A 27,484-nucleotide genomic window follows, 5' to 3' on the forward strand; every position below is an offset into this window, starting at 1 on the left:
CCGGGGCTCTGCCTGTAGTTGCCGGGGCTCTGCCGGCATTTTCCGGGGCTCTACCGTAGCTCTACCGTAGCTCTACCGGCTATATCATACCCCGGATCATCCCCGGTTTGTGCCGGCAGAGCTACGGTGCTTCCCCGGTATAACCCCGGTCGTTCCCGGCAGAGCTAAGGATGAAGCCGGCAAAGCTATACCTTCCCGGATCATCCCGGACCATCCCGGTGATATTAAATATTTTATTCCATCCGGGATCGAATGCCGGATGTTCCCGGATCATCCCGGATCATCCAGGACGTTGCCGGCAGAGTTACGGATGTACTCCGGTTGTTCCCGGTCGTACCCCGGTCGTTCCCGGATCACCCCGGACGTCTACCGGGGCTCTGCCGGGGCTCTGCCGGGATGTAAGTGAGACTGTAGCTTAAAATATCATACAATGTCTATTGGTACAAATTAGTTATAATTAAAGGAAACAACCAATTCATGAATATTTGATTTTATTATTTTTTGAAGATGAAAAATATAAATATAAAAAACTGTACACAATAATATACTCCACATTCAAAAACAGGTAATTAAATAATGAACAAAAACAATAAGAAGAAGTTAACAAACGACAAAATTAATCTGTAATTTTCACATTCAATATAGCTAAATGTTATCTTGATAAATCAATTAAACATTATCTGTACAGAAGAAATAGGTATTAAGTTTATATGAACCATAAATACAGCCACCTTGCGGAATTTAGCCTATTTTTTTCGATAAAAGAAACTAAATATTCCTCCTTTCTGCTTTGTATTTTTATAAAAACTTGAAATTCTATCAAAAAACCTTTATAAACAATTGCACCATGTTATGTTTGTGTGTTCTATGCTTAATGAGGGCCCATCCGCCCTTACCAGCCACTGAGAGTACGACCAAAAATAGGCCCTAGCCAATATAGCTTTTCTTGTGCTATATAGGGACTATTTTTGGTATTAATATCGGTTAGACATGATAATTAAGGCGTTTACTAAATTGTTTTCTGCACGTTTTATTTATTTCCTAGCTAATTTTAATGCGCGCGTGTGTGTATTCTTTGCTTAATGAGGGTCCATCCTTACTTTCGGGCACTGTGTGTTCAGTACGACCTCTGTTTTTTATGCAAAACTTGTACTTGGTCTTGTTACATTTTGCAACTGAAATCTATAATAGGGAAATGCTTATTTTTCCTTATAATATATAAAATATATGGCTCTCGTTATTTCAATTTAGTTGATAAATAAACAAAGATATTGTATTCAATTTACCCCCCCCTTTCATTTAAACTAAATTGTTTCTTGTATTTTATTATGTTGTCTTTGCCCTTTGGTGTTTACCAAGCAGGATTTCCGTTAGGATCTTGTTTTTTTCTATTGTTTATCATTTAGCCTGCTTGCGGTGAGTGAATCTGCCGTGACCAAGGTCAACCAGTGCAGAGCAAGGTCAATCAGTGCAGACCAAGGTCAGCCAGTGCAGAGCAAGGTCAATCAGTGCAGACCAAGGTCGGTTGGCATATCTGTGCCGTCTGATTCTTGTCTGCACTGTCCCCTTTTTGCATTTTTATATTAAGGGTGGTTAGGATTATAACGGTATCCTGCATGAAAATTGTGTACAAATCCGCATATACATGTAGTAGTTTTGTTTGCTTATTTAGCGATCATTTTGTTTTGTCACTTTTTACAGATATGTTAAAATTACATTATTTTTGTTTGACATTTATCCTAGACATTTCAAATAATTCATTAATAATAGAAGATTCATCAGTATTACCTCCCCTTATTTCTCCGATATTAATTCAAATTGAGCAGTGTGTATAATATGTACCATTCACATGTATATTTTTCATTTTGGAAACTTAAAAAATTAAAAAAAAAAAATTAACTTATCATTAACATGAAACATTTGATTTCATTTTTATTTTAAATTTCACCGGCAATACTAGCGCAATACCCCCACCCCACTTTCTCATTTCATATATTTCATATTCAAATCAAACGTACATTATCCAAAATCTTGAATGTTTCTTTAAATAGATCATACATATGACAAAATTTCACAAAAGAATTATACATGATATTGTTGGCAAGTGTTGGATGCCTGATCCCATATTACTCATATTTATATAACCAGATAATATAATTTTCTTCTTCTATAGACATTTTTATCTCAAGAAATGTTTTATAAGAATATCCAAGTGGTACATTTCCATTGTTTAGATTAACATTTGAAATAACTATAAAAATTTGGAAAATGTGCCCATTGTAGATTAATCCGCTTTGAAATATAGGCGCAATGTGTTGTTGCTCCTTTTTCAGTTTTAATGTTGTCAAAATCCGCTTAAATTTTCACTGCCCCAGTACATTAATAATGAAACTGTACAGTTGTGGATTTTAAACAAAAACATTAAAAGATACATATGAAAGTTCTGACAGTGGTTAGTTAGATATATGTATACGGACTTTTTACATGTTTTAGACATGTAGTTAAATGCATGGAAATATTTTAAGATAAGTTTTAAATGGATATTGTTTTGTATTTTATACAAAAATTACAATATGATAACAATGTCATATTCTGTGAACACAATAAAGCCAGATGTTCTTCCAAACAGCGGACAAATATTGTCCATATTTCAAATAATTCATAGCTAATATTCTCCTATCCCCTTAATATCAACAAACTCGGCACTTATTTCACATTATGTGCTAGACGCATACTGGGTCCCATTTTTTTAGTATATTTTTATATATCCGCAACAAACTGGTACCAGGCTTGGATAATATAAATCCAGCAAACGTAAAAACAAGAACGTCTAAAATTCTTGTACAAAATATAATGCTGTTTTTGAAACTAAAGTCTCAATACAAAAACCTCCCTCTGCGTCTTTGATATATAGTCGGATATCACACAGTTTGACCCTCCAGCGCCAAGGTCATTTCCTCGTAAGCACCTTTTGTACATATTTGTAAATGCTTTTGTTTGACAAAGCTTTTAATAATAGGCAAAGCGTTCCAAAGCGTCCATCTTCATTTTCCCTCCAAAAGGGACACGGATTGGTTTTGTGACATAAAGCGTCTATCAGCGCCGAGTCTCTCCGGTCGTTGTGGTGTTTACACCGGCACTTCGTCCAATGTCGGATAAAACCGCCGTCAGATGATACCACATAACATTTGTATACACGGTTTCTCCGGCTCACAATTAGATTGACGCCGTATTTGCTCTGAAAAATACAAATAGTAATGTTTTCTAGCATATAAAATACTTGGACAATCGATTTCGAGCATTGAGTCTTATGGGCATTTGTCAATCACCGCTGAAATCAGAAATCAGGTGAGGAAAGGCGGTCTATAGGTGAATGGACAAGTTCACATTGCAATGATTTTAAGGTACCTTTGCAGAACAGTTTACCCAGTAAATGTAAATGTATAGAGAGCAGTGATTTCGTGTTATTTTCACATTAAAGTCCCATTAAGCCCCTGAACAGCTATCATTTTATTTCTCAAAAAACTTTTTTATTTTTGATACCATATTACAATGTCCCAAAAGTTATTTATTAACCATGCAAAGATGAACTATCGTTGACTTCAATTCCTCTTTGCCAATTGGTATAGTGATTTTGGATTTTGTATGGAAGCCAAATAGACTACATTGTTTACATTTGCTTCCTTTACTATCTGGTTCTACATTTTTCAGTTATGTGCTAAATAAATTACAAAAGCATTGTTAATTAAACAATTATTGATTTCTCGGGCATCACGTGCCCTTACAGTTTTACAATTTAAATATCAATTTTAAAGTGCCATATAAGTTATTTAAATAGCATAATTTAGAAAATATGCTAATATTAAGATACCTGCTAATGCACGTCGGTCTATGGCAACAAGTCCCTCGAACAATAATTTTGTCACATTTTCATCTTTCCGTATTCCGTGTAACCAGATCATTAACAAACGATACCCGTGTTCCTTGTGACTAGATGTACCTACAAATAAGATATATTACATATTTTTAATTTTCTACCTATACTCCTCCACTTGATCATATACAAAACTATTGCAATTTGTTTCAAGATAACGAACCCAATCGCAACTTTTCGGCCGCCGCCGTTAATCTCCGGATAAGGACCTCGGACACAACAGTACAGAACGGTTGCGTTATATTATGAATAATTATCGAGGTGTTCCGAATAATAAGAACCTAATGAATCGGTAAACATCGTTTATACTGGGTAATATCGTAATAAAACCGAAGCAGTTCTTGCCATCTTTCGGTAGTTGCCGTAAATTTATTGTGAGAGGGCGTTTTCGACCATGACGTCACTATTTGAGAAAATACCAATATGGCGACCCGCATGCATGCCTATTAGGATCCGGCTGATAAATAAATCCTATTTTTCTGAATGCTTTACCTGTATACTGGTGTTCAATACATCTTATATGATCAGGTGTGAACTTCCAGTACATTGCCAGTCTCTTCCAATCACTCGGTTTGAAATGTTTTGTTGCTAGAGTCCACATGACTTCTTTCATTTGAGGCCACGAGGGGTGATTTGGTTGCCGTAAGTACCTTTGCGGGTCGACGTAGTCTAAATCATTTTCGTGGTATTCCTGCAAAGGTCAAGGGGAGAATTGCGTTTTTTACACCTGATATTCATAGAGACACATCCAAATACCAGTGATTGTTCACCTTATATAAAAGAGGCCTATTTAAATCCCCCCATCGGAATTTTCTTTAAAATCATACATAGTTCCCAAAAATCTTTTTTACTTCCCAAATTAGCAATTTTAGCGATAACTTTCCCTAAAATAAAGAGGCTGAGGCCTCTTCCCCATTAAGTTAAAAACAAACCGCCGAATAACTAATTTGTAACCGGTGAATTATTAAAATCCTTATAGAGTTTATGTGTCACAATAACATAGACCGATAACACAGAGGAACTCCTTCAAAATTAATCACAACGATCTTCCATGGATAATTATAGAAAAATGAATAATTCAACGATTCTATAAATTCTTCACAGTATGTATGTAGGTGCTTATAGTTGAAGATATAAAATACTGGACGCTTGCAGGAAATGAATGTAAGCGTGAGTCTGTGGCAGTTGTCGCAATCTATCAATAGAGTGCTCAGTTTTAGTATTTTGATCTTAAAATCACTCAATATGAACAATGGACAGTCAAAAATTACAAAACAAAGATCGTAACCACTGCACTCATGTAAGTAAATGCGTGACCCTTGTGGCTGAGGAGTTGCCTTTAATGGTAGGAGCATAAGAATTGCAGCCACTGTTTATCCCTGTGTGACTGTAAGAGGCGGCTAAAAGAGTTCGAATACTGCATCTCTTAGCTCCACCAGGTGAGATAGTTTTGACCCCTGGTGTTGCTTTAAATTTCGTAACACCCCGGGTTAGCCAAAACCAGCTTTCCTGTTTCGGCGCCATATGACCTTTACTGTTTTGGTGCGCTGTAAAACCAAGCAAACAAACAAACCAAACAATTAAAAAATTATATAATACATGTATGATATAAAAACTAATTGGCCATATAGCTAAGCCATCTTTTGCTTCTTCTTATGTGTTCTGGTAATGTATTACAGTTAAACGTCATGATTTGGTGTTTTGTATGGAAGTCATAAAACCACTTTTATTTCGGAGGCTTAATTTGCATTGAAAAACCAGTTTTCTTTCTTCAAGAATGAACTAATGTTAGTATTCACTGGAACTGGACTCCTTGACACATTACAATCACTAACAGTATTCTGGAGTGAGTCGCCCATATACACCTTGCCGCAGACGTTAATAGGCATACAGTGGCGTTGATTATCTACAGTCAGCTATCAATTATAGATCAGTCCCACGTGCCTACTTTTAGTCAAAAACGTATAGCGGGGAAAGAAATAAAGCAGATGACATCGGTTTGATACCGAATAACGCTTTCAAATAGGGAGAGTTCAGTTAATATTCTCCTTAACTCATAAAATTAATTCTAAAATATCAAAACTAGAACTTTAGAAATACCCTCTACTAAATGGGACCACGCCTATTTACTTGTACTTCATAATACAAATGTTATAAGATTGACTGTTAATTCATGTTCGAACAGCAATATTTTATAAACTTTCATCCTATTGAATTAAAATAGCACATATTTTTCACTATTGCTAAATATTTTCAACTACCTAATAAGGATACCTTTGCATTACTAAGCATTACTCTGCTTTTAGAACTTTTTTTATATAATTATATAAGCGAGAATCACCTACAATAAATTTGGTTCAGAAATTCGTCCTAAAGAATAGACGAAATTATGTAATGGAAGTAACATGCAATTCGAACTAACGACCTCTGGGTTCATAGTGAGTATGAGTTAAGATTTGGCCTCGCGTTTACTATAATCTACAGGTCGTGTACTGAAAGTATTTTATTCATGAGAGTCATTTTCTGTTATTTTATATATTCTTCACTGCTATGAAATACAAATAAATAACATTACCCTGTTTAAGGAGAAATATCGTTCCGCTTTAATGATCATATCTACAATTGTGACAAAACTTCCGCGTGCCGCCAGGTGGAGGGCCGTCTTACCAGACTGAAATATTGTTATAAATAGAATACAATACATGTACAACATTCATACGAGCCAGCCTCCATAGCTCAATAGGGTAACACGAGACTTGAAATCTCGACATTGTGACGAAGATTGCCGAATTCATACGAACTTATTTGATGAATGAACATCTGAATAAGTATATTAAAGCGGCTATAGTAGCAAATAGTATACATGTGAATGCAAACATACTATTTTCATTTGTACTCCTACTAATGATATGTTGTGTAATCTGAACAAGGCTAAATGTCATTCAACGAACTTTTCAATACTGGGTAATAGCGTAACAAGAAAAAAAAGCAACTTATAAATGTATCCTACAACAAAACATACGCATATATGTTCACATGGTTAATGCCTTATTTGTTAAAATCATCCTTGTATTTTCCAATTTTTAGTTTTGTACATGTCATTTCTTTTCTTATGATATCACAGTCATCCGTTTCCACGCAGTCACTAAATATTCAGACATTTGCATTGAACGCACTATAACACATCTCTCTGTTGTACCGTATATGTAATAATGCATTTTGTGAAAAGTTTATTTCATTTTTGTGGATAGAATGTTAAAAAAATGGATCGTGGGCACGGATTTTATCCTTACCTTTTCCCGCGCACTTAGACTAGCGTTCCCTACTAATAAAACTTCTACGACATCTTGGAAGCCATTTTCAACAGCTACATGTAATGGCGTCTGTAACCGCTACATAAGAGAAATAACATTTCAATATGTTTGAGATTAACCTTCCATGTTTTCAATATCTTTACACAGTGAAAAATATCATTTTAAAGTAAGATATATTTAATATACCCATAAACCAATATGTTATTGCGGTTTATTTCATAAGCAATGAATGAATGAATGAAATACGAATGATATGAACTATAGTATATCATTTTATTTAATACTTAAAAGTATATAATGAACAGAAAATTGAATTTCTGTTTTATAAATACGGAATTTATTTTCATCTTGTAGTATGAAAATTATCATATTTCACTCGTGGCTACTGCCACTCGTGAAATATTTATTTTCATACCACTCGATGAAACAAAATCATGTATTTATCGAAAAAAAACTTAAATTTCCTTTATATAATTAGTTATAAAGATTTTTGACAGGTTATATGCCCCTATATAAACGATTGTTTGTAAATATAACCCGAGCTGCTAGGCGAAGATTATATAGCAAACGTTTATATACAGTCCTGAAACCTGACAGGAATATTTATAACGAATTTATAATACAGCAAACTTCTATTTATGAAAAGAAAAGTGAGATTTCTTCATAAATTGACAGCAGCCGTGTACACCGTAGGGAACGTGTTACAGTATCGCCTTTTTCGGTTACAGTATAGAATTTTAAAGATGGAGGATTTTTTGTTGGGAGGACAGGTAGGTGATTTTTATTCCGGTCCATACTACAAGTAGTTTAGTTTCTAAAAGATATTTTGTGCTTTGCTTGTAAGGAACAGAATCCGGTATCTAGTTATATATTTCTTCAGACTTTGCACCCCTGATTTATCGTTTTATTGTCTCATAAATATGCAGATTTGACAGTTTGAAAATTTGAATCGAGAGACCAACGCATTTTTCTCCAATTTCGACATTATTTATGCATGCCTAGAAAAAGTAAATCTGCAAAACGTTAGTCCTTTATGTTGGGAAACGTTTATAAAAGTAAATGACCAGTTGAACCTATTTTCCTGTTCGTTAAATGCGTTTGAAAAAATTAACAATGTTACAGTATAGAGCGAGGTGATTTGTGTAGGGTTACAGCATAGACCTAGCGATGTTTATCCGATTTTGTTACAGTTTATACACAGATTTCGGTTACAGTTTAGACTTCGAAATTTTCTATATATACTAGGTAAAATGTATTAATGTTACGTAGACTTTTAAATCTCTGTGAGCTTTGGCCCGATAGCTATTCGTCCGTCTGTTGTACACATGTGTGTTCAATCTCATCCGTTCAGTAACTACTTGACTAAATGTGATGAAATTTACATGACTTTCTACCAATCAGTTGTTAAAATGGTTTCGGTTGCAATCGGGGATACGAAAACTCAAATTATAGATTTTGAAAAAAGGCAATGTTTAAAAGACCCTTCTCGTCTCGAACCAAAAGCATTCAAATCAAATCATGATCATGGCGTCGTTTCGAATGCTTCTTTGTTGAATTTACGATTATTTTGTCATTATTAATTTAAAAGTCGTTTTTTTCTTATTTCAGACATTCTGTATAGCAGTTTTCATGTTTCTGAAAAAGAAAATAATATTGAAAGTTATAGAGTATAAATTTAGGTCAGACAATTACACTATCTTCTCTGGAGGTAAATAAAAGTGACAGAGTCGGGATAAGGCCGTCGACTTCAAATCATCTTTCATTGACTGCTGTAGTTGAAATCCCATCATGACTTTGGATTCTTTGTATGTGAGGAATCTATCAAGCTAATTTACGGAAGGTCGGTGGTTCTAGTCACGTGCCCACTCGTGTCCGAAATGTTTCACAAAGGGATTCTGGGGTCTTTCTTTACAATAAAGCAGGACTGTTTTCGCATGACCTCAGTGTCGTTGAAGCTTAAAATCCAAGAAAGCCAAACGTAACAAACCCTTTTACATACTTGTTTTAAATACTTACAAAATACATTATGGTAGATGGAAATTCCAGCTTAAAATAACATTTAAGGTTGAAATATTGCTCACTTAAATACTGTTCAATCATTCTTAGGGTATTGCCTGTTAATTGTGTCTTTTGACAGCTTATCTATGGTATGCAGGATTCATAACCTGCGATCCCCTCTCAAAATTTCATATTATTTAGTTTCACTCATTGTATTCTCGTTTAGGGCACACGAAATTATTAACCTGGGGGTAATATGCTGCTTTTCATAGAATGGCAATAACGTGTCACATTGAAGGTTCCATGATAACCGCCATATGAACACATCCTCAGATGTTAAAAAATCTAAAGTGTATCAGTTCATGTTTAATGTGAATTCTGCTGTAGCCGGTGCTAGGAGGCGTGGACGGTAGCTTGCAGTTACCACTACCGTCCATGAACAGGTTAAATCAAACTGATCCTGCAACATTTTCATGTTTTCCGTGTTGGACTTCTGTTAAGGATTCTTTTTTTTTCTCTATTTTATTACTAATAGGCATTATTATAATGTGTAATGAAATCAAGCAATAATCTTTCTTCTCTCAATACAATTTGATAAAAGTTACTGTTGTTGTCATGAAAAAGTTACTGTTGTTGTCATGAAAACAGTCCTTTATATAAGACATTACTTATTCTGCAAAAAGTCTCAAGTAAGAAAAATAGCAAACTATAACTATTCTGCTGAAGAAAAAAAGTAATACAACCTTTCAAGAATGTATTAAATAGAAAGGTATGAGTTATTTCATAAAAATAATGGATACACGAACTTTGTTTGAAATTTGGCAAGTATCTGAACTGCAACCGAAATCTGGGTATAAACTGTAACAAAATTGTATCAAAGTCGCTAGGTCTATGCTGTAACCCTTCAAAATTAACCTCGCTCTATACTGTAACATTGTTTATTTTTTCAAACGCATTTTTCCAACAGGAAAATAGGTTCAACTGGTCATTTACTTTTATAAACGTTTCTAAACACAAAGAACAATCGTTTTGTAGATTTACTTTATCTAGGCATGCTTAAATAATGTCGGAATGGGGAAAAATGCGTTGGTCTCTCGATTCAAATTTTCAAACTGTCAAATCTGCACATTTATGAGACAATATAGAGATAAATCTGCGGTGCAGGGTCTGAAGAAATATATGACTAGATACCGGATTCTGTTTCTTACAAGCAAAGCACAAAAACATCTTTTAGAAACTAAACTACTAGTAGTATGGACCTGAATAAAAATCACCTACATCTCTTCCCAAAAATAATCCTCCATCTTGAAAATTCTATACTGTAACCGAAAAACGCGATACTGTAAACACGTTCCCTACGGTGGTGTATACAAAACTATATAAACGTCACGGTTATCCAGTGAAAAGCGACGTTACAAGCGTGCAGTATTATAAAAAGTTAAGTTACCAGGTTAGGAAGGTCTATCTCAGCTTTGGCATCAACAAGAGCCTGAGTGAGATCATGAAAGTTACCCATCACTGCTAGATGTAATGCTGTGTTACCTTGCTGAAATAATTGGAAATTTAAACCTGTTACTTTAAAGGAACTCACCTGAAGTTCAAAGGTAAAAAAAACATAAAAAATGAATTTTTTGCATAAATCAACTGGAGTACTTAAAACAGAAAGATATGCTTAATTTAATTCGGAAATAAACTCAGAAGTAAATTTAAAGTCGTATTGTTTGTGCTATTTTTGACCCGATTTTAGTGAAACGCGTTAACATGGTAGAGCTACATCATATGGCTATAAAATATTTAGAAAAATTACTCCTGTCTCTTCATGTCAATAAACCTCAGTGAAGTCCCTTTAACTACAAAATGCAAATATTCACTTATGTTTCCTTGCCTACTGTGTTAAAGAAATGTATTTTCTCAATAGAATATAAGGCTTACAGAGCATGCAAGCCGCCATATTGGTATTTTCCAAAAATAATGACGTCATTCTCCCACGTGACATAAATATACTTAAAATAGGTACATTGTATACAAAAACTGTCGAGGCTTCTGTGCTTTTACGGTCTTAACCGACATTTGTCGACATTTACCGATTCACTGGGCCTAGTGGTGATCGTGTCTGCCATTAAAACTATGGATCGTGAGTTCAAGCTTAAGTAGATAATATTTTTAAACTAAATACCTTCAATGCGCAAAAATATTAAAGCATTAAAGAATTTACAAATGCATTATACATGTAAAATGTTTATGTTTATTGCTACCAGCAATAACAGTTAGTACAGCATATATATAGGACTATAGAAACTTACATGATTTTGAGAGTTGATGTTAGCACCAAGTTCAATTAATCTCATACAAACTTCTGTATGACCTTTACTCGCAGCACAATGCAGAGGTGTTATCTCTTTCTGTATATGTAAAACAACTTAAATTGTGTACACAATAATAAATTATTTACGCTTTTTTATTTTCATTTCATTCAGACACACATATTAAAGCGATTATTATACAAGAAAAAGATATTTTTTAAAACATTTTGTTGGGCTTACTACGATTAAAGCCTCGACCAACGAGTAGACAGACCTAAACTTGAAAATTCTGACTAGTCCCCTTTAAAGTCGCGTCTATTCGGATAAACCACGACAGCGTGCGAAAAGTAGGTGAATGACAAAACTTATATGCATGACTGCCTGGTAATGAATAATACCTACTATAGTCTCGGCATTAGGGCCTGCATTAAAATCTGCTAACACCTCGACTGTTTCAAAATGGCCGGCTTCAGCTGCTAGGTGTAATGCCGTTCTTCCCTCCTGAAATAACAAAGATACATCATTAGATTTCAACGGCAAAACGAAGTGGTGTTAAGATATGGAAAATTTATTGGTTTTACTTACTCTCAAACTAAATATTTATCTTTTCTTTTCTTTTATTAGCTCGGAATTTGCACGTATCATTGCACGTTTAGGAACGGACGGGACAGACCTTAGTCTGAATTAACGCTATACTTTGAACTAAGAACATTACAACTCTACAAATAGAATGTCATAAAAGTTCGTAGTTTCATAAACTTCCCCACATTTATCACAAAACAACAACAAATAAAAAAAATAAACCGGAACACTCATGGTAGTGCTTCGGCTCCGTTTATGTTTTTATGTCTTGTCTGAAAATGTGTGTTATAATATATCAGACACTAGCATGGTATCCTCTATTCAGCTTCAACATTTTCACACCAAACATCAAGATGTAACATATAGGGTTATCATCATACTTACTATTTAGTGCTCGCCAATTTTTTTAAGCCAATCACCGACGAGGATTTTTCAAATTTTCAGGTTTCAAATCTTAATAGAACAGACTTTATATAAACTGGACGTTTTATATTATAAAACGCAAGTGGGCGGAGCTAAGTTTCGAAGAGCGCTAAAGTGAAATATACGCATGTGCAGAGATCTTGAAGTTTACTCCTACTAATCAATATTTATGCATCATGTTTTTCCGTACACGCACATGTATATCGTCACTACGGCATAGAATTAAAAAAAGAGGTTCATTGAAATGAAAACAGGCAAAATAACAGTAAAAATGTTTTATTACTTACGGAACCACTATCATTTTATAATTTCCAAATAAAAAGTTCACTTATTCCAACAAAGTATGTATGTAATATTTCTTACTTTTTATGTAAATATTACAGCCCGTGCCGCTGCAAAACCGAAAGTAGGGTGTTTTTATTAATTTTACATTTATTTTTGACAATATACTGCCATTTGTCCGAAGATGATATGTATATGAACATATAAATATGTATGCTGCATATATAATCAAGCTACAGGTTCATGTCAGCCCGAAAAAATATGTCGAGGTGACGGGCGAGGCAAGACATGTCGACTTTTTGTAGCTTATTGTGAAGTTGCAGTACTTGAAAATCGGGCACATGACAAATCAGCACATAAATAAAACATTCTAGTGTTCCGTGGTCATACCTCCTTTTCTTATTACAATGAATTTTTACTGCATTGTTATCCATCGCTGATTTGTTTTTAGCAGAGAATGACCTGTGTATGTTCAAAGAGGGTACCGTTTGAGAATATTTCGCAAAGAGGGTACCGATATGGATATGCACCGTGATATTGTCTGATTTACCTAGACAGAATGCGGGAATAAGCTATGCAAAACACGTGACCCGAAAATGTGTACCGCTACCTCTTCCAAATATGGTTATACACATTTAGGCTATCGTGTGACGTCACGCAGTGTGTTGGGCGGTAAAAAATGGGCGGAGCACTAAGCCGGTTAGAGTGCATATTGGATGTTCTTCGTAAATAAGAAAGCTACAGTCGCTTCGCAAGCTCCGCTCCTTTTTAGCTTTCTTATTTACGAAGAACACCCAATATGCACTCTAACCTATACTTAGTGCTCGCCAATTTTTTTAAGCCAATCACCGACGAGGATTTTTCAAATTTTCAGGTTTCAAATCTTAATAGAACAGATTTTATATAAACTGGACGTTTTATATTATAAAACGCAAGTGGGCGGAGCTAAGTTTCGAAGAGCGCTAAAGTGAAATATACGCATGTGCAGAGATCTTGAAGTTTACTCCTCCTAATCAATATTTATGCATCATGTTTTTCCGTACACGCACATGTATATCGTCACTACGGCATAGAATTAAAAAAAGAGGTTCATTGAAATGAAAACAGGCAAAATAACAGTAAAAATGTTTTATTACTTACGGAACCAGTATCATTTTATAATTTCCAAATAAAAAGTTCACTTATTCCAACAAAGTATGTATGTAATATTTCTTACTTTTTATGTAAATATTACAGCCCGTGCCGCTGCAAAACCGAAAGTAGGGTGTTTTTATTAATTTTACATTTATTTTTGACAATATACTGCCATTTGTCCGAAGATGATATGTATATGAACATATAAATATGTATGCTGCATATATAATCAAGCTACAGGTTCATGTCAGCCCGAAAAATATGTCGAGGTGACGGGCGAGGCAAGACATGTCGACTTTTTGTAGCTTATTGTGAAGTTGCAGTACTTGAAAATCGGGCACATGACAAATCAGCACATAAATAAAACATTCTAGTGTTCCGTGGTCATACCTCCTTTTCTTATTACAATGAATTTTTACTGCATTGTTATCCATCGCTGATTTGTTTTTAGCAGAGAATGACCTGTGTATGTTCAAAGAGGGTACCGTTTGAGAATATTTCGCAAAGAGGGTACCGATATGGATATGCACCGTGATATTGTCTGATTTACCTAGACAGAATGCGGGAATAAGCTATGCAAAACACGTGACCCGAAAATGTGTACCGCTACCTCTTCCAAATATGGTTATACACATTTAGGCTATCGTGTGACGTCACGCAGTGTGTTGGGCGGTAAAAAATGGGCGGAGCACTAAGCCGGTTAGAGTGCATTTTGGATGTTCTTCGTAAATAAGAAAGCTACAGTCGCTTCGCAAGCTCCGCTCCTTTTTAGCTTTCTTATTTACGAAAAACACCCAATATGCACTCTAACCTTTACTTAGTGCTCGCCAATTTTTTTAAGCCAATCACCGACGAGGATTTTTCAAATTTTCAGGTTTCAAATCTTAATAGAACAGATTTTATATAAACTGGACGTTTTATATTATAAAACGCAAGTGGGCGGAGCTAAGTTTCGAAGAGCGCTAAAGTGAAATATACGCATGTGCAGAGATCTTGAAGTTTACTCCTACTAATCAATATTTATGCATCATGTTTTTCCGTACACGCACATGTATATCGTCACTACGGCATAGAATTAAAAAAAGAGGTTCATTGAAATGAAAACAGGCAAAATAACAGTAAAAATGTTTTATTACTTACGGAACCAGTATCATTTTATAATTTCCAAATAAAAAGTTCACTTATTCCAACAAAGTATGTATGTAATATTTCTTACTTTTTATGTAAATATTACAGCCCGTGCCGCTGCAAAACCGAAAGTAGGGTGTTTTTATTAATTTTACATTTATTTTTGACAATATACTGCCATTTGTCCGAAGATGATATGTATATGAACATAATAAATATGTATGATGCATATATAATCAAGCTACAGGTTCATTTCAGCCCGAAAAATATGTCGAGGTGACGGGCGAGGCAAGACATGTCGACTTTTTGTAGCTTAATATTGTGAAGTTGCAGATCATGAAAATCGGGCACATGACAAATCAGCACATAAATAAAACATTCTAGTGTTCCGTGGTATACATCTTTTCTACGTGTCATACCTCCTTTCCTTATTACAATGAATTTTTTTACTGCATTGTTATCCATCGCTGGTTTGTTTTTAGCAGAGAATGACCTGTGTATGTTTCAAAGAGGGTACCGTTTGAGAATATTTCGCAAAGAGGTACCGATATGGATATGCATCGTGATATTGTCTTTTTTATCTAGACAGAATGCGGGAATAAGCTATGCAAAACACGTGACCCGAAAATGTGTACCGCTACCTCTTCCAAATATGGTTATACACATTTAGGCTATCGTGTGACGTCACGCAGTGTGTTGGGCGGAAAAAAATAGGCGGAGCACTAAGCCGGTTAGAGTGCATATTGGATGTTCTTCGTAAATAAGAAAGCTACAGTCGCTTCGCAAGCTCCGCTCCTTTTTAGCTTTCTTATTTACGAAGAACACCAATATGCACTCTAACCTATACTTAGTGCTCGCCAATTTTTTTAAGCCAATCACCGACGAGGATTTTTCAAATTTTCAGGTTTCAAATCTTAATAGAACAGATTTTATATAAACTGGACGTTTTATATTATAAAACGCAAGTGGGCGGAGCTAAGTTTCGAAGAGCGCTAAAGTGAAATATACGCATGTGCAGAGATCTTGAAGTTTACTCCTACTAATCAATATTTATGCATCATGTTTTTTCCGTACACGCACATGTATATCGTCACTACGGCATAGAATTAAAAAAAGAGGTTCATTGAAATGAAAACAGGCAAAATAACAGTAAAAATGTTTTATTACTTACGGAACCAGTATCATTTTATAATTTCCAAATAAAAAGTTCACTTATTCCAACAAAGTATGTATGTAATATTTCTTACTTTTTATGTAAATATTACAGCCCGTGCCGCTGCAAAACCGAAAGTAGGGTGTTTTTATTAATTTTACATTTATTTTTGACAATATACTGCCATTTGTCCGAAGATGATATGTATATGAACATAATAAATATGTATGATGCATATATAATCAAGATACAGGTTCATTTCAGCCCGAAAAATATGTCGAGGTGACGGGCGAGGCAAGACATGTCGACTTTTTGAAGCTTATTGTGAAGTTGCAGTACATGAAAATCGGGCACATGACAAATCAGCACATAAATAAAACATTCTAGTGTTCCGTGGTATACGCTACATCTTTTCTACGTGTCATACTTCCTTTCCTTATTACAATGAATTTTTACTGCATTGTTATCCATCGCTGGTTTGTTTTTAGCAGAGAATGACCTGTGTATGTTCAAAGAGGGTACCGTTTGAGAATAATTCGCAAAGAGGGTACCGATATGGATATGCACCGTAATATTGTCTGATTTACATAGACAGAATGCGGGAATAAGCTATGCAAAACACGTGACCCGAAAATGTGTACCGCTACCTCTTCCAAATATGGTTATACACATTTAGGCTATCGTGTGACGTCACGAATTGTGTTGGGCGGAAAAAAATGGGCGGAGCACTAAGCCGGTTAGAGTGCATATTGGATGTTCTTCGTAAATAAGAAAGCTACAGTCGCTTCGCAAGCTCCGCTCCTTTTTAGCTTTCTTATTTACGAAAACCACCCAATATGCACTCTAACCTATACTTAGTGCTCGCCAATTTTTTTAAGCCAATCACCGACGAGGATTTTTCAAATTTTTCAGGTTTCAAATCTTAATAGAACAGATTTTATATAAACTGGACGTTTTATATTATAAAACGCAAAGTGGGCGGAGCTAAGTTTCGAAGAGCGCTAAAGTGAAATATACGCATGTGCAGAGATCTTGAAGTTTACTCCTACTAATCAATATTTATGCATCATGTTTTTCCGTACACGCACATATGTATATCGTCACTACGGCATAGAATTAAAAAAAAGAGGTTCATTGAAATGAAAACAGGCAAAATAACAGTAAAAATGTTTTATTACTTACGGAACCAGTATCATTTTATAATTTCCAAATAAAAAGTTCACTTATTCCAACAAAGTATGTATGTAATATTTCTTACTTTTTATGTAAATATTACAGCCCGTGCCGCTGCAAAACCGAAAGTAGGGTGTTTTTATTAATTTTACATTATTTTGACAATATACTGCCATTTGTCCGAAGATGATATGTATATGAACATATAAATATGTATGCTGCATATATAATCAAAGCTACAGGTTCATGTCAGCCCGAAAATATGTCGAGGTGACGGGCGAGGCAAGACATGTCGACTTTTTGTAGCTTATTGTGAAGTTGCAGTACTTGAAAATCGGGCACATGACAAATCAGCACATAAATAAAACATTCTAGTGTTCCGTGGTCATAACCTCCTTTTCTTATTACAATGAATTTTTACTGCATTGTTATCCATCGCTGATTTGTTTTTAGCAGAGAATGACCTGTGTATGTTCAAAGAGGGTACCGTTTGAGAATATTTCGCAAAGAGGGTACCGATATGGATGTGCACCGTGATATTGTCTGATTTACCTAGACAGAATGCGGGAATAAGCTATGCAAAACACGTGACCCGAAAATGTGTACCGCTACCTCTTCCAAATATGGTTATACACATTTAGGCTATCGTGTGACGTCACGCAGTGTGTTGGGCGGTAAAAAATGGGCGGAGCACTAAGCCGGTTAGAGTGCATATTGGATGTTCTTCGTAAATAAGAAAGCTACAGTCGCTTCGCAAGCTCCGCTCCTTTTTAGCTTTCTTATTTACGAAGAACACCCAATATGCACTCTAACCTATACATAATATATGTATGAAAAATTTATTTACCCCTTCCCTGTCATCGACGTTAACGCCCACCATGAGCAGACGTTTGACCACCTCGTGATGACCGTTCTTAGCCGCCAAATGTAAGGCTGAACAACAGTCCTGGAATAGTTCATGATACAGTTTGATTTTTTAATCTTTCTGAATAAATACATTACATTGCATGTGATTTATTAATTTATGATCTCAAAATCTCAAAATAACTCGAAACGATGCAATAAGCTAAATAAGTTCCTTAATTAAGAATTGCCTGTAAAAGGTCTACAAAAACAAACACTCTCAAACTCTGCATTTCTTCGATCAAAATTTTTTTGTTTTATTTTATTTTATTTTGTAATATAGTGCTACCTCAACAATGATTGGTAAGAAACTGGCGAGGATAAAATCACGTGACTTACAACATCTCGTTTATTGATATCACAGCGCAAGTCTATTAGCCTCATAACCGCATGTAAATGACCTTCTTCCGCAGCGATATGTAGTGCCGTCTTGTCATTCTAAAATGTACAAAAAAAATCAAGGTTTTATCTTCTCATGGCAAGTTCTTCATAATAAAAAAATAAATACTGTTGAAGTTAGGATATGTCACTGTGAAAAAAGTCACAGCAACAAATAATCAATATGAACGCTGACTCATTACCATGACTTCCGGCAAATTACAAATTTTCAAAGTAACCAATCCTCATTCAGCTTCATTCATGTGACGTTTAAGATAAGCGAGGGAATTTAACTACGTCCCTTGATAATTTATTTCCTTAGTAATAATAAATATGCTCTATCACTCACAAAGCCTGACATAGAAAGAGCTTATAGAATCGCGGGCAATTATTGTAAAAATAAAATAGTTCCTACACGAAATAGGATCGGATTTATTAAATATTGATAAAAAAGAGAGTATTCTCAGTCAGGATTTCAATTTGACAAATGATGCAAATCGGAAATAAAGTTGATTGATCTAAAGCGCTTTATGGGTCATATTACAGATCTAGAATCGTGTTTTACCGCGTAATAATATTGCTGTAAAAATGCATTGTCATTTGAATAATTATCTGAATATTGACTTATTTCCGGTGATTTTACCACAGTTGATAAACGAAATCACTGGTACCCTGTGTTGCGAGCCTAATTCAATATGTACCCCGTCTGGGAGTAAATGTATTATAACGTGTGCATTCCCTTGCGATTACTTGTTTCATTAACATTCTAAACAGTAGAAGTCTTTTGATACTCGTTAGACCCTGGTCCTTCCGTAAGCCACTCAAGCTATTAGATACAAGTTCGTGCTTAAGCTTCTCTTTTATAACTTACTAAAACTGGAAATGATAAGCATTTGCCGCTACAATTAGAACCAGCCAAGTCTGCACACCTCTGTGGTCTGATCAGGCTCACCGGACTCTATACCGTTGGTAGCGCATTTTTTTGTACTCTGATAATGAATTCCCCTTTCATTTTCAAAGAAATTTTTCCAAATTTAAAATGGGGAAATCCCCTTAAATAAAAAACAGGGGTTTTTTTAAAAATTAATAAAAAATATAAAAAGCATTGATTTATGATGACACATCCAAAAATTTACTCCGGGGTCTTGGGACAAAAAACGGTCCATTTTGTGCTAACCGCTCGATTGAGTTTATGCATACAAAACTAGTAAAATTCGAATCTAACCATAGAATGAGTCCGTAGCAACAGTATTTGAATTTGTTTGAACGCTAAACGTTATTAATAATTCAGATGAAAAATCTGAGATCGTAAATTCATGCAGATATGAACTGTAAATAATTTTGAAATTTGAATTATGTTGTAAAACAAGTAAAAATCAAATGAAAGTAGTATTAAAGGAGGGTTTTTTTATGTTAAATGGGACCGATTGCGTTTTCTGTGTTCAATATGTAACGATGCTTCACTTAGATACCATGGTAATGAGATATATATACTATAGCGATTCACTGAAATAATATAATACTGAGATATGATGATGCTTCACTGAAACGTAATGATGTCTCGCTGTAATGTAATGATGCTTCAATGAAATGTCATGATGCTTCACTGAAATGTTATGATGTTTCATTGAAATGTAATGATGCTTCACTGAAATATGATGATGCTTCACTGAAATATGATGTTGTTTCACTGAAATGTAATTATGCTTCACTAAAATGTCATGATTCTCACTGAAATGTATTGATGTTTCATTGAAATGTAATGATGCTTCCCTGAAATGTGATAATGCTTCACTGAAATATAATGATGTCTCATTGAAATGTAATGATGATTCACTGAAATGAAATGATGCTTCACTTAAATGTAATGATGCTTCCCTGAAATGAAATGATGCTTCCCTGAAATGTTATGATGATTCACTGAAATGTAATGATGCTTCACTGTAATGTAATGATGCTTCACTGAAATAAAATGATGCTTCACTGAAATGTAATGATGCTTCACTGAAATGTAATGATGCTTCACTGAAACGTGATAATGTTTCACTGAAATGTGATCATGCATCACAGAAATGTAATGATGCTCCACTGAAATGTAATGATGCTTCACTGAAATTTGATGATGCTTCACTGAAATGTGATGATGCTTCACTGAAATATAATGATGCTTCACTGAAATGTTATGATGTTTCATTGAAATGTAATGATGATTCACTGAAATGTGATAATGCTTCACTGAAATGCTATAATGCTTCACTGAAATATGATGATGCTTCACTGAAATATAATGATAATTCACTGAAATATGATGATGCTTCACTGAAATGTAATGATGCTTCATTGAAATGTAATGATGCTTCACTGAAATGTGATAATGCTTCACTGAAATGCTATAATGCTTCACTGAAATATGATGATGTTTCACTGAAATATAATGATAATTCACTGAAATATGATGATGCTTCACTGAAATGTGATGATGCTTCACTGAAATGTGATAATGCTTCACTGAAATGCTATAATGCTTCACTGAAATATGATGATGCTTCACTGAAATATAATGATAATTCACTGAAATATGATGATGCTTCACTGAAATGTAATGATGCTTCACTGAAATGATGATGATTCACTGAAATGTAATGATGCTTCACTGAAATGTAATAATGCTTCACTGAAATATAATAATGCTTCACTGAAATGTAATGATGCTTCACTGAAATATAATAATGCTTCACTGAAATGTAATGATGCTTCACTGAAATGTAATAATGCTTCACTGAAATATAATAATGCTTCACTGAAATGTAATGATGCTTCACTGAAATGTAATGATGCTTTACTGACATGAATTTATGCTTCATTGAAATGTAATAACGTATCACTGAAATATCTTATCGATCACACATATGAACATGGGTGCTCCCGTCATTTCAACATGTGTGATCACTCTTAAATGCTGATACTCCAAACGAGTGTTTATACACAGAGGAGACAAAAATAGATATAAAATGGTTGTGAAATGTTCGTGCATTTGTGACAAACTTTGTCATATTGGCAGGAAGCAGGTGACAATAACCAAAACAAATCAGAATTTATTAGCTATCTATAATGCATTTAAATAATTTCATAAATGAGAAATAATGTGTTTAAAGGAAAATATTTTGTTCTGCTTGTGCTTTTAGCGGAATCATTTATTTGACACAAGAGCGTGTATGGGATAAAGTCTGTGTGATTGAGTGCTTATAACTCTTCTGATAATTTTGTGATTTTGTTTTCTCTTTTTCAGAAAAATGAATCTTTCTTAGAAGTATATTCCGTTCAATGAAGCATTATTCAAACTGACAATGAATCTAATTGTTTTTCTCGCCTTTTCGAACAGCGTAAGGATACGCAAAAGTCGGACTGGACATAAAGGCCGCTTCCACAAAGCGGTCACTTGATAACTACGGCCATACCCATAAAAATGCACAATAAAAGGCCTGATAATATTAATGAAATAAACGGCCCGATAAAAATCAATAGATAAACAGCTGCATAGAGTTACTGAAAGATATGTTATGTACAAGCTATAGATTTACTTACTTTCTCTGTGCAGTTAATGTCAATATTTTCTAGAGATTCAAAGATGAAGTTCATAACATGCAGATGATTGCCTTGTGTAGCACAGTGCAGTATGCCAAGTCCTTGCTGCAAACACACAATGTAAACACGTAACGTACACATTTTTGATACACAAAACGAAAATACGTTGTTTTATTTATGGAAGGGCAAAATGGTCAAAATTTCTTTATGGTTCGGAAGAAAACAATATAATTTTATGTACATAAAAATGTATAGAGTATCCAAATCAACTTCAGTAAGTTCTTCAAGCAGCATGCCTCAAGATTCATGGTAATTTTCATGATTTCTTTTTGTAAAAAGTGAACAAAAAATTTACACATTGCAAACAGCACTTAAATTCTACAAAAATTATTTTAAAAAAATAGGACAGAGAATGCAAAAATAAAATAACAGTTACTTCGTAAGTAACGCAGTAAGAATATAGTGATAAATTCTGCAAAACCAGTGAATAATTGCAAATAACATGTATATTATTCATTAAATTGTGACTATTTTTACTTTTCTCCAAATCCTAGTACCTTTTTCTCAAGGTTAATTTTCTTAACATAATGGCTTATCTGGAGGCATGCAGCTTTAAGGTCATTCTCATCCCTTTGTGTTTCTTAATCCTCGAACCCATAACCTGTTGCGCCCACAGATACTGACATCGCGACCAGTACAGACCAAGATTGGCCAGCACATTCTCGCCACCTGATCATTGTCTGCACTGTTCGCTGTTCAGTGAAATGTTTCCGTACAAATGATAAATGGTTTTGTCTAGATTGAAAGATGGACAAGTCTATCTTAAGATATTTAATTTAGAGCAGTAAGGGTTAAAAAATAATAGTAAAATGTTCATAATCATAAACAAGGAACAAATAAATTGTTCCAAGCATTTTGAATAGCTCCGGATAGTTCCGGATTTTTATAATATTTACCTCCCTTGCAAAAAAGTGGCAGACATTTTGGGGGTCAATTTTGATTAATAGCTGATCGAGGTGAATTGTCAAATTCTTTTATACATATGAGGGAATATAGTATTAAAGCACTTATATGTGAAAGATTCTTATAAGTTTTTCATGAAGACGATAGAATTATTAGAGATTTTCATCTTATCTTAGGAAGATAATATACGACCCTCAAAATGGCGGCCAATGGAGGTAATAATTGCTTTGTTTAAAGCATCGATACTTACCCTATTGGTACACGTAGCCGTGGCGCCGGTGTTAACTAGATATCTTACAATATCAATATGTCCGTACAGTGCCGCCCATAATACTGGTCTCATGCCATACTGAAACGAACAATAGATGGCGCCACCATTTTGAAAATTGTCCAAACACGTGACACTCTTGAAAAATCACGTCATTCATCAATTAATTAATTGTTTACACGGAGATATCGGGGGAAACAGTAATAAGTGGCTAATTAAGATATATAGAGGTTCTATTACAACTTCATTATCGATAATTGTCTAAGATTCTGTGGGAAAAGACACCTCTTCTAACCTTGTTGACCTTGGAAAGTTCAATAGTTCACGAGTGCAATGAACTTGGAAAAGAAACTTATGTCGTTTTTCAGCTTAATGACATAAATATATATCTATCTTAACATTGTTGTACATGCGGAGGAAATCATTGTTTCGAATATAAACGTTACATAAATGTAATAATGTTGTTAATATACAAATATTAGTGTAAAAAAATGAGATAATCTAAACATTGATTCTCCACTAAACGTGCAAATTAAAAAATATTCTGTCCCTCGAGTATATTTTGTTGCACTGCAGTTGAAAAATACTTTTTGGGCATTCCATTGCTTCATTACATAGTCAAGTGTGTATAGCATTCAAATTAATGACTTAGTCTGTTGGATTTATACGAAAATATTATCATGCAAAGGTGCTGTATAACCCTTTATGTAATGTCCCCAGGCTTGGGTCCCATATTACTGTTGGTTTTCCATATTTTCACCTGAAACATGTGTTGAAGAAAAACTGCTTTAGTATTAAGTTTTAATTTAAATGTCTAAGTGAGCGATTTTTATTGTTTTCTACAGTGAATTTGAAAAAAAGTTACCAGCTGAAATGCATGTCCCTCATATATTGAACAGATACGTTACCACACTTCAGGTAAACCTGAGTAAGGGTAATATGAACTTGTAACATATTAATAGTTTGCTATTGAACTCAAGTTTTATCATATTTCATTATTCAAAAATAATTTTGACGACAATATACATGCTAGAACCACAATGCCTTTGCAATGATGAGGCAATTTGGATTATACTTTAAAGTGAAACAGATACGTTACCTTGATATCCCACTGAGAAACATTTACTATTACCAGTACTTAAAAGTAGGATCGCATTTATGCATTATTCAAATATATGCTTTACAAAACTTAATATTTCAATATATTTGGCAAACATGTGTGTATATCTGATATATTTTAGTTTTTTGACCAACAGATACGTTACCAACAGATACGTTACCAATATTTATTGTTTGAATCTTAATTGACGATTTTGCTCAATTTGGAAATGGTTTCATGTAAAAAATCCCAGCATAACGTACGTGTAGCCAATAAATGATGCGTTGATCTCAATTTTATTGGAAAACTAAAATTGTGAATCAGGAATTTGAAATTCAAGGATTAGTTGAGTTTTCTAGAAAATAAAATGTTGAAAAACAGGAAAGAAACATATAAAGATTTACTGTTTTATTTCCTGGAATAAATATATGTTGATATCTTTTTGGTTTGCAAAATTTGGATTAAAAATAAAATGTAGAGGACTGTATAACTTCTGGTAACGTATCTGTTTATCATAGTAACGTATCTGTTTCGAATGAGATTTGAGTACTGTTTAATATATGTAACTAAATCTTCAACAAACTTTGGTTTAAATAAGTAATATATGGTTAGGCAATATATAACAGCCCTGTAACTTTATAAAAAAAACATATTAAAGTATTTTTAAATGAATGCCCGTTAGTTTCTAAATTTTAGTTAGGGTCGTATCAAGATTTTCTGTCTATGGTAGGGATGGACTATTTGGATATAGCTCAAAATCTTGGAGGTGCACATATATATGGATTTATTATAATACTAAGTTGGTTTTCTTTAAGCGGTACCATTGTTTCTGATATAATTTTGTTAAATGTAGATAAGCATATACATGTAGGCTTACTCATATCACCAAGTATGACAAAATCAAGGATCGAGATTGTACCAGTATATAAAGAAAAAGAAAATAGAAAAAATAAAGACAATTGAACAGCAGATGAACCAAAAAGACAACAGAATGTCAATTCACACTAGTCTATGTCAGAAACACTCGCATTAATCTAGCTGCTACACATTTAATAGATGAGTGTCTTTATTCAAATGTTCTTGTTAAGTTCAATCTGTTTCCTAAAGTCACAATGTTATTTGACTATTTGAAGCTACACATAAAACAATAAAACCTAAAAAAAAACTTTAAATGATATAGTGCTCTGTTTAATATTAAAAGTACTGGTTCAGACATATTATTTATTGGTCAGTTGTTTAAAAAACTTTATGGATATCTATCTATGTGTTCAGGGTTTTTCATTATTTTGTTCATAGAAGAACTGTGAAACAGATACGTTACTATGATTTAATATTTGTTTCCACTTAGCGGAATAAATTTATACTGTTAAGTAAATCCGAGCTACATTGTGTCAATAGATAAGTATGGAACATCAGTATTTTTATTGGCCTAAAATGCTTTTATAAGTAACTCATGTATTTGGAATAAACAAGTCTGATTAATAAGTAACATTTTCATCAGCTTAAGTTCACAAGCTATTCTTAGACGTAGATTTTTTTAAAATGCATATTAATGCATAATATTTTGTAATATATACTGGTGCTATAATGCTGAAAGAATGATAATAAATTTCTAAATCGTGTATATTCATGCTAATTATTTCTATCTAGTCTCTGAAAGCAATTGGAAAAATGGTAACGTATCTGTTTTTGTACAAATCTCGAATTCTTGGTAACTTAATTTCAGGAAATATTACAAGTTTTTTGGTGAAATGTTAAAAGAACCAGTATGTGTTCAATGTTATACATGAGTTGTACCAACTAAAAAAGGTGTCTGGGTAACTATTCGCAAATGTCAATTATTCACTTTTACTTACAGCCTAATTTGAATGTTTAGTGGAGAATCAATGTAAAGAGTTAATTAGAATGATATATTTGTGTAATCGTGCCAATTACTGTGTGCTCTTGTAACAAACTTGACGGAAGAGGTTGTGTAGTATTAAGGTTGCATGGTTGCAGAGACCAAAGGTTCGAGTTCTGTTGGAACCACCATGGTGTTTACTAATGTAAGACAAGAAAGTAAACTGGGGTGTTTTACATAAAGACTTAGGTTTTCGTTACAAATGAGTTCCAAATTTTTTTTTAACCAAACCCATCGTGTTTCGATTACCACTCACATGAAAACATGATAATCCATGTTGAATCAACATAGATCATTCTTAACCCTTGATTTAACCCTGCTGTAACCGAAAGTGGTTAACCTTTGTCACCCAGTATAATGTCAGGCCAGCCTGCACATCTGTGATATCTGACCAGGTACTATACGGGCGGTAGCTCGGTTCTTTGTCGTTGTTTTACTTATCTTATTATTATTATTTTCTTATGTTGATACTGAAATTCTTTGAATTATAAGCAGTGTAAATCTACTTCCTTATTACCTTTCATTCAGCAGATAAATGGTTTAAAATTACCTTGTCTTTCGCTTCCAAGTCAGCACCCATTTCCACCAATAATTCTACAATCGCCAGGTGCCCTTTCGCGCATGCCCAGTGTAATGGCGTTCTGTCCAGCTAAAACATAATGGAACTCCATTGGTTACAAGTATCACTGCCTGATAATATTCATAATACTATAGATAAATTACAAATAATTTATGATACGAGTCTGCTTCCGGGACTAAATTAGGACTGGTATCATAATATGGCATATGTGACCTTGACCCATGAAGGAATTGAACCAAAGGACACATGGGTCGTGCGCAAAAACCTGAATCACTTAGCAACGCATCTCTTCTTCGAAAACAGAAACAAAGATTCAATTTATCTTTATTTTCTTGGCTTGTTTTGGTTAAATGGCACTCCGACACATTTAAATGGTATAACACT

The 27,484-nt window shown here is 34.1% G+C and overlaps 1 protein-coding gene across 1 annotated transcript; it reads right to left on the reverse strand.

Annotated features, from left to right (window-relative positions):
* Nucleotides 1-474: 474 nt before the first annotated feature.
* On the reverse strand, nt 475-27,169 carry LOC132744496 (ankyrin repeat and death domain-containing protein 1A-like; the record flags this gene model as incomplete). Its single annotated transcript, XM_060733228.1, is given in 13 exon segments — nt 475-3,238; nt 3,872-4,000; nt 4,427-4,625; nt 6,510-6,605; nt 7,228-7,326; nt 10,694-10,792; nt 11,550-11,648; nt 11,952-12,050; nt 18,272-18,370; nt 18,667-18,765; nt 22,291-22,395; nt 23,504-23,602; nt 27,071-27,169. Coding segments are annotated over 13 exon segments (1,392 nt in total), but the record flags the coding sequence as incomplete, so codon positions are not given.
* Between the last annotated feature and the right edge of the window lie 315 nt (nt 27,170-27,484).

The sequence above is a fragment of the Ruditapes philippinarum genome, unplaced genomic scaffold (genome assembly GCF_026571515.1).
Source record: "Ruditapes philippinarum isolate M1 unplaced genomic scaffold, ASM2657151v2 ctg12460_1_1_1_1, whole genome shotgun sequence".
Classification (NCBI taxonomy): domain Eukaryota; kingdom Metazoa; phylum Mollusca; class Bivalvia; order Venerida; family Veneridae; genus Ruditapes; species Ruditapes philippinarum.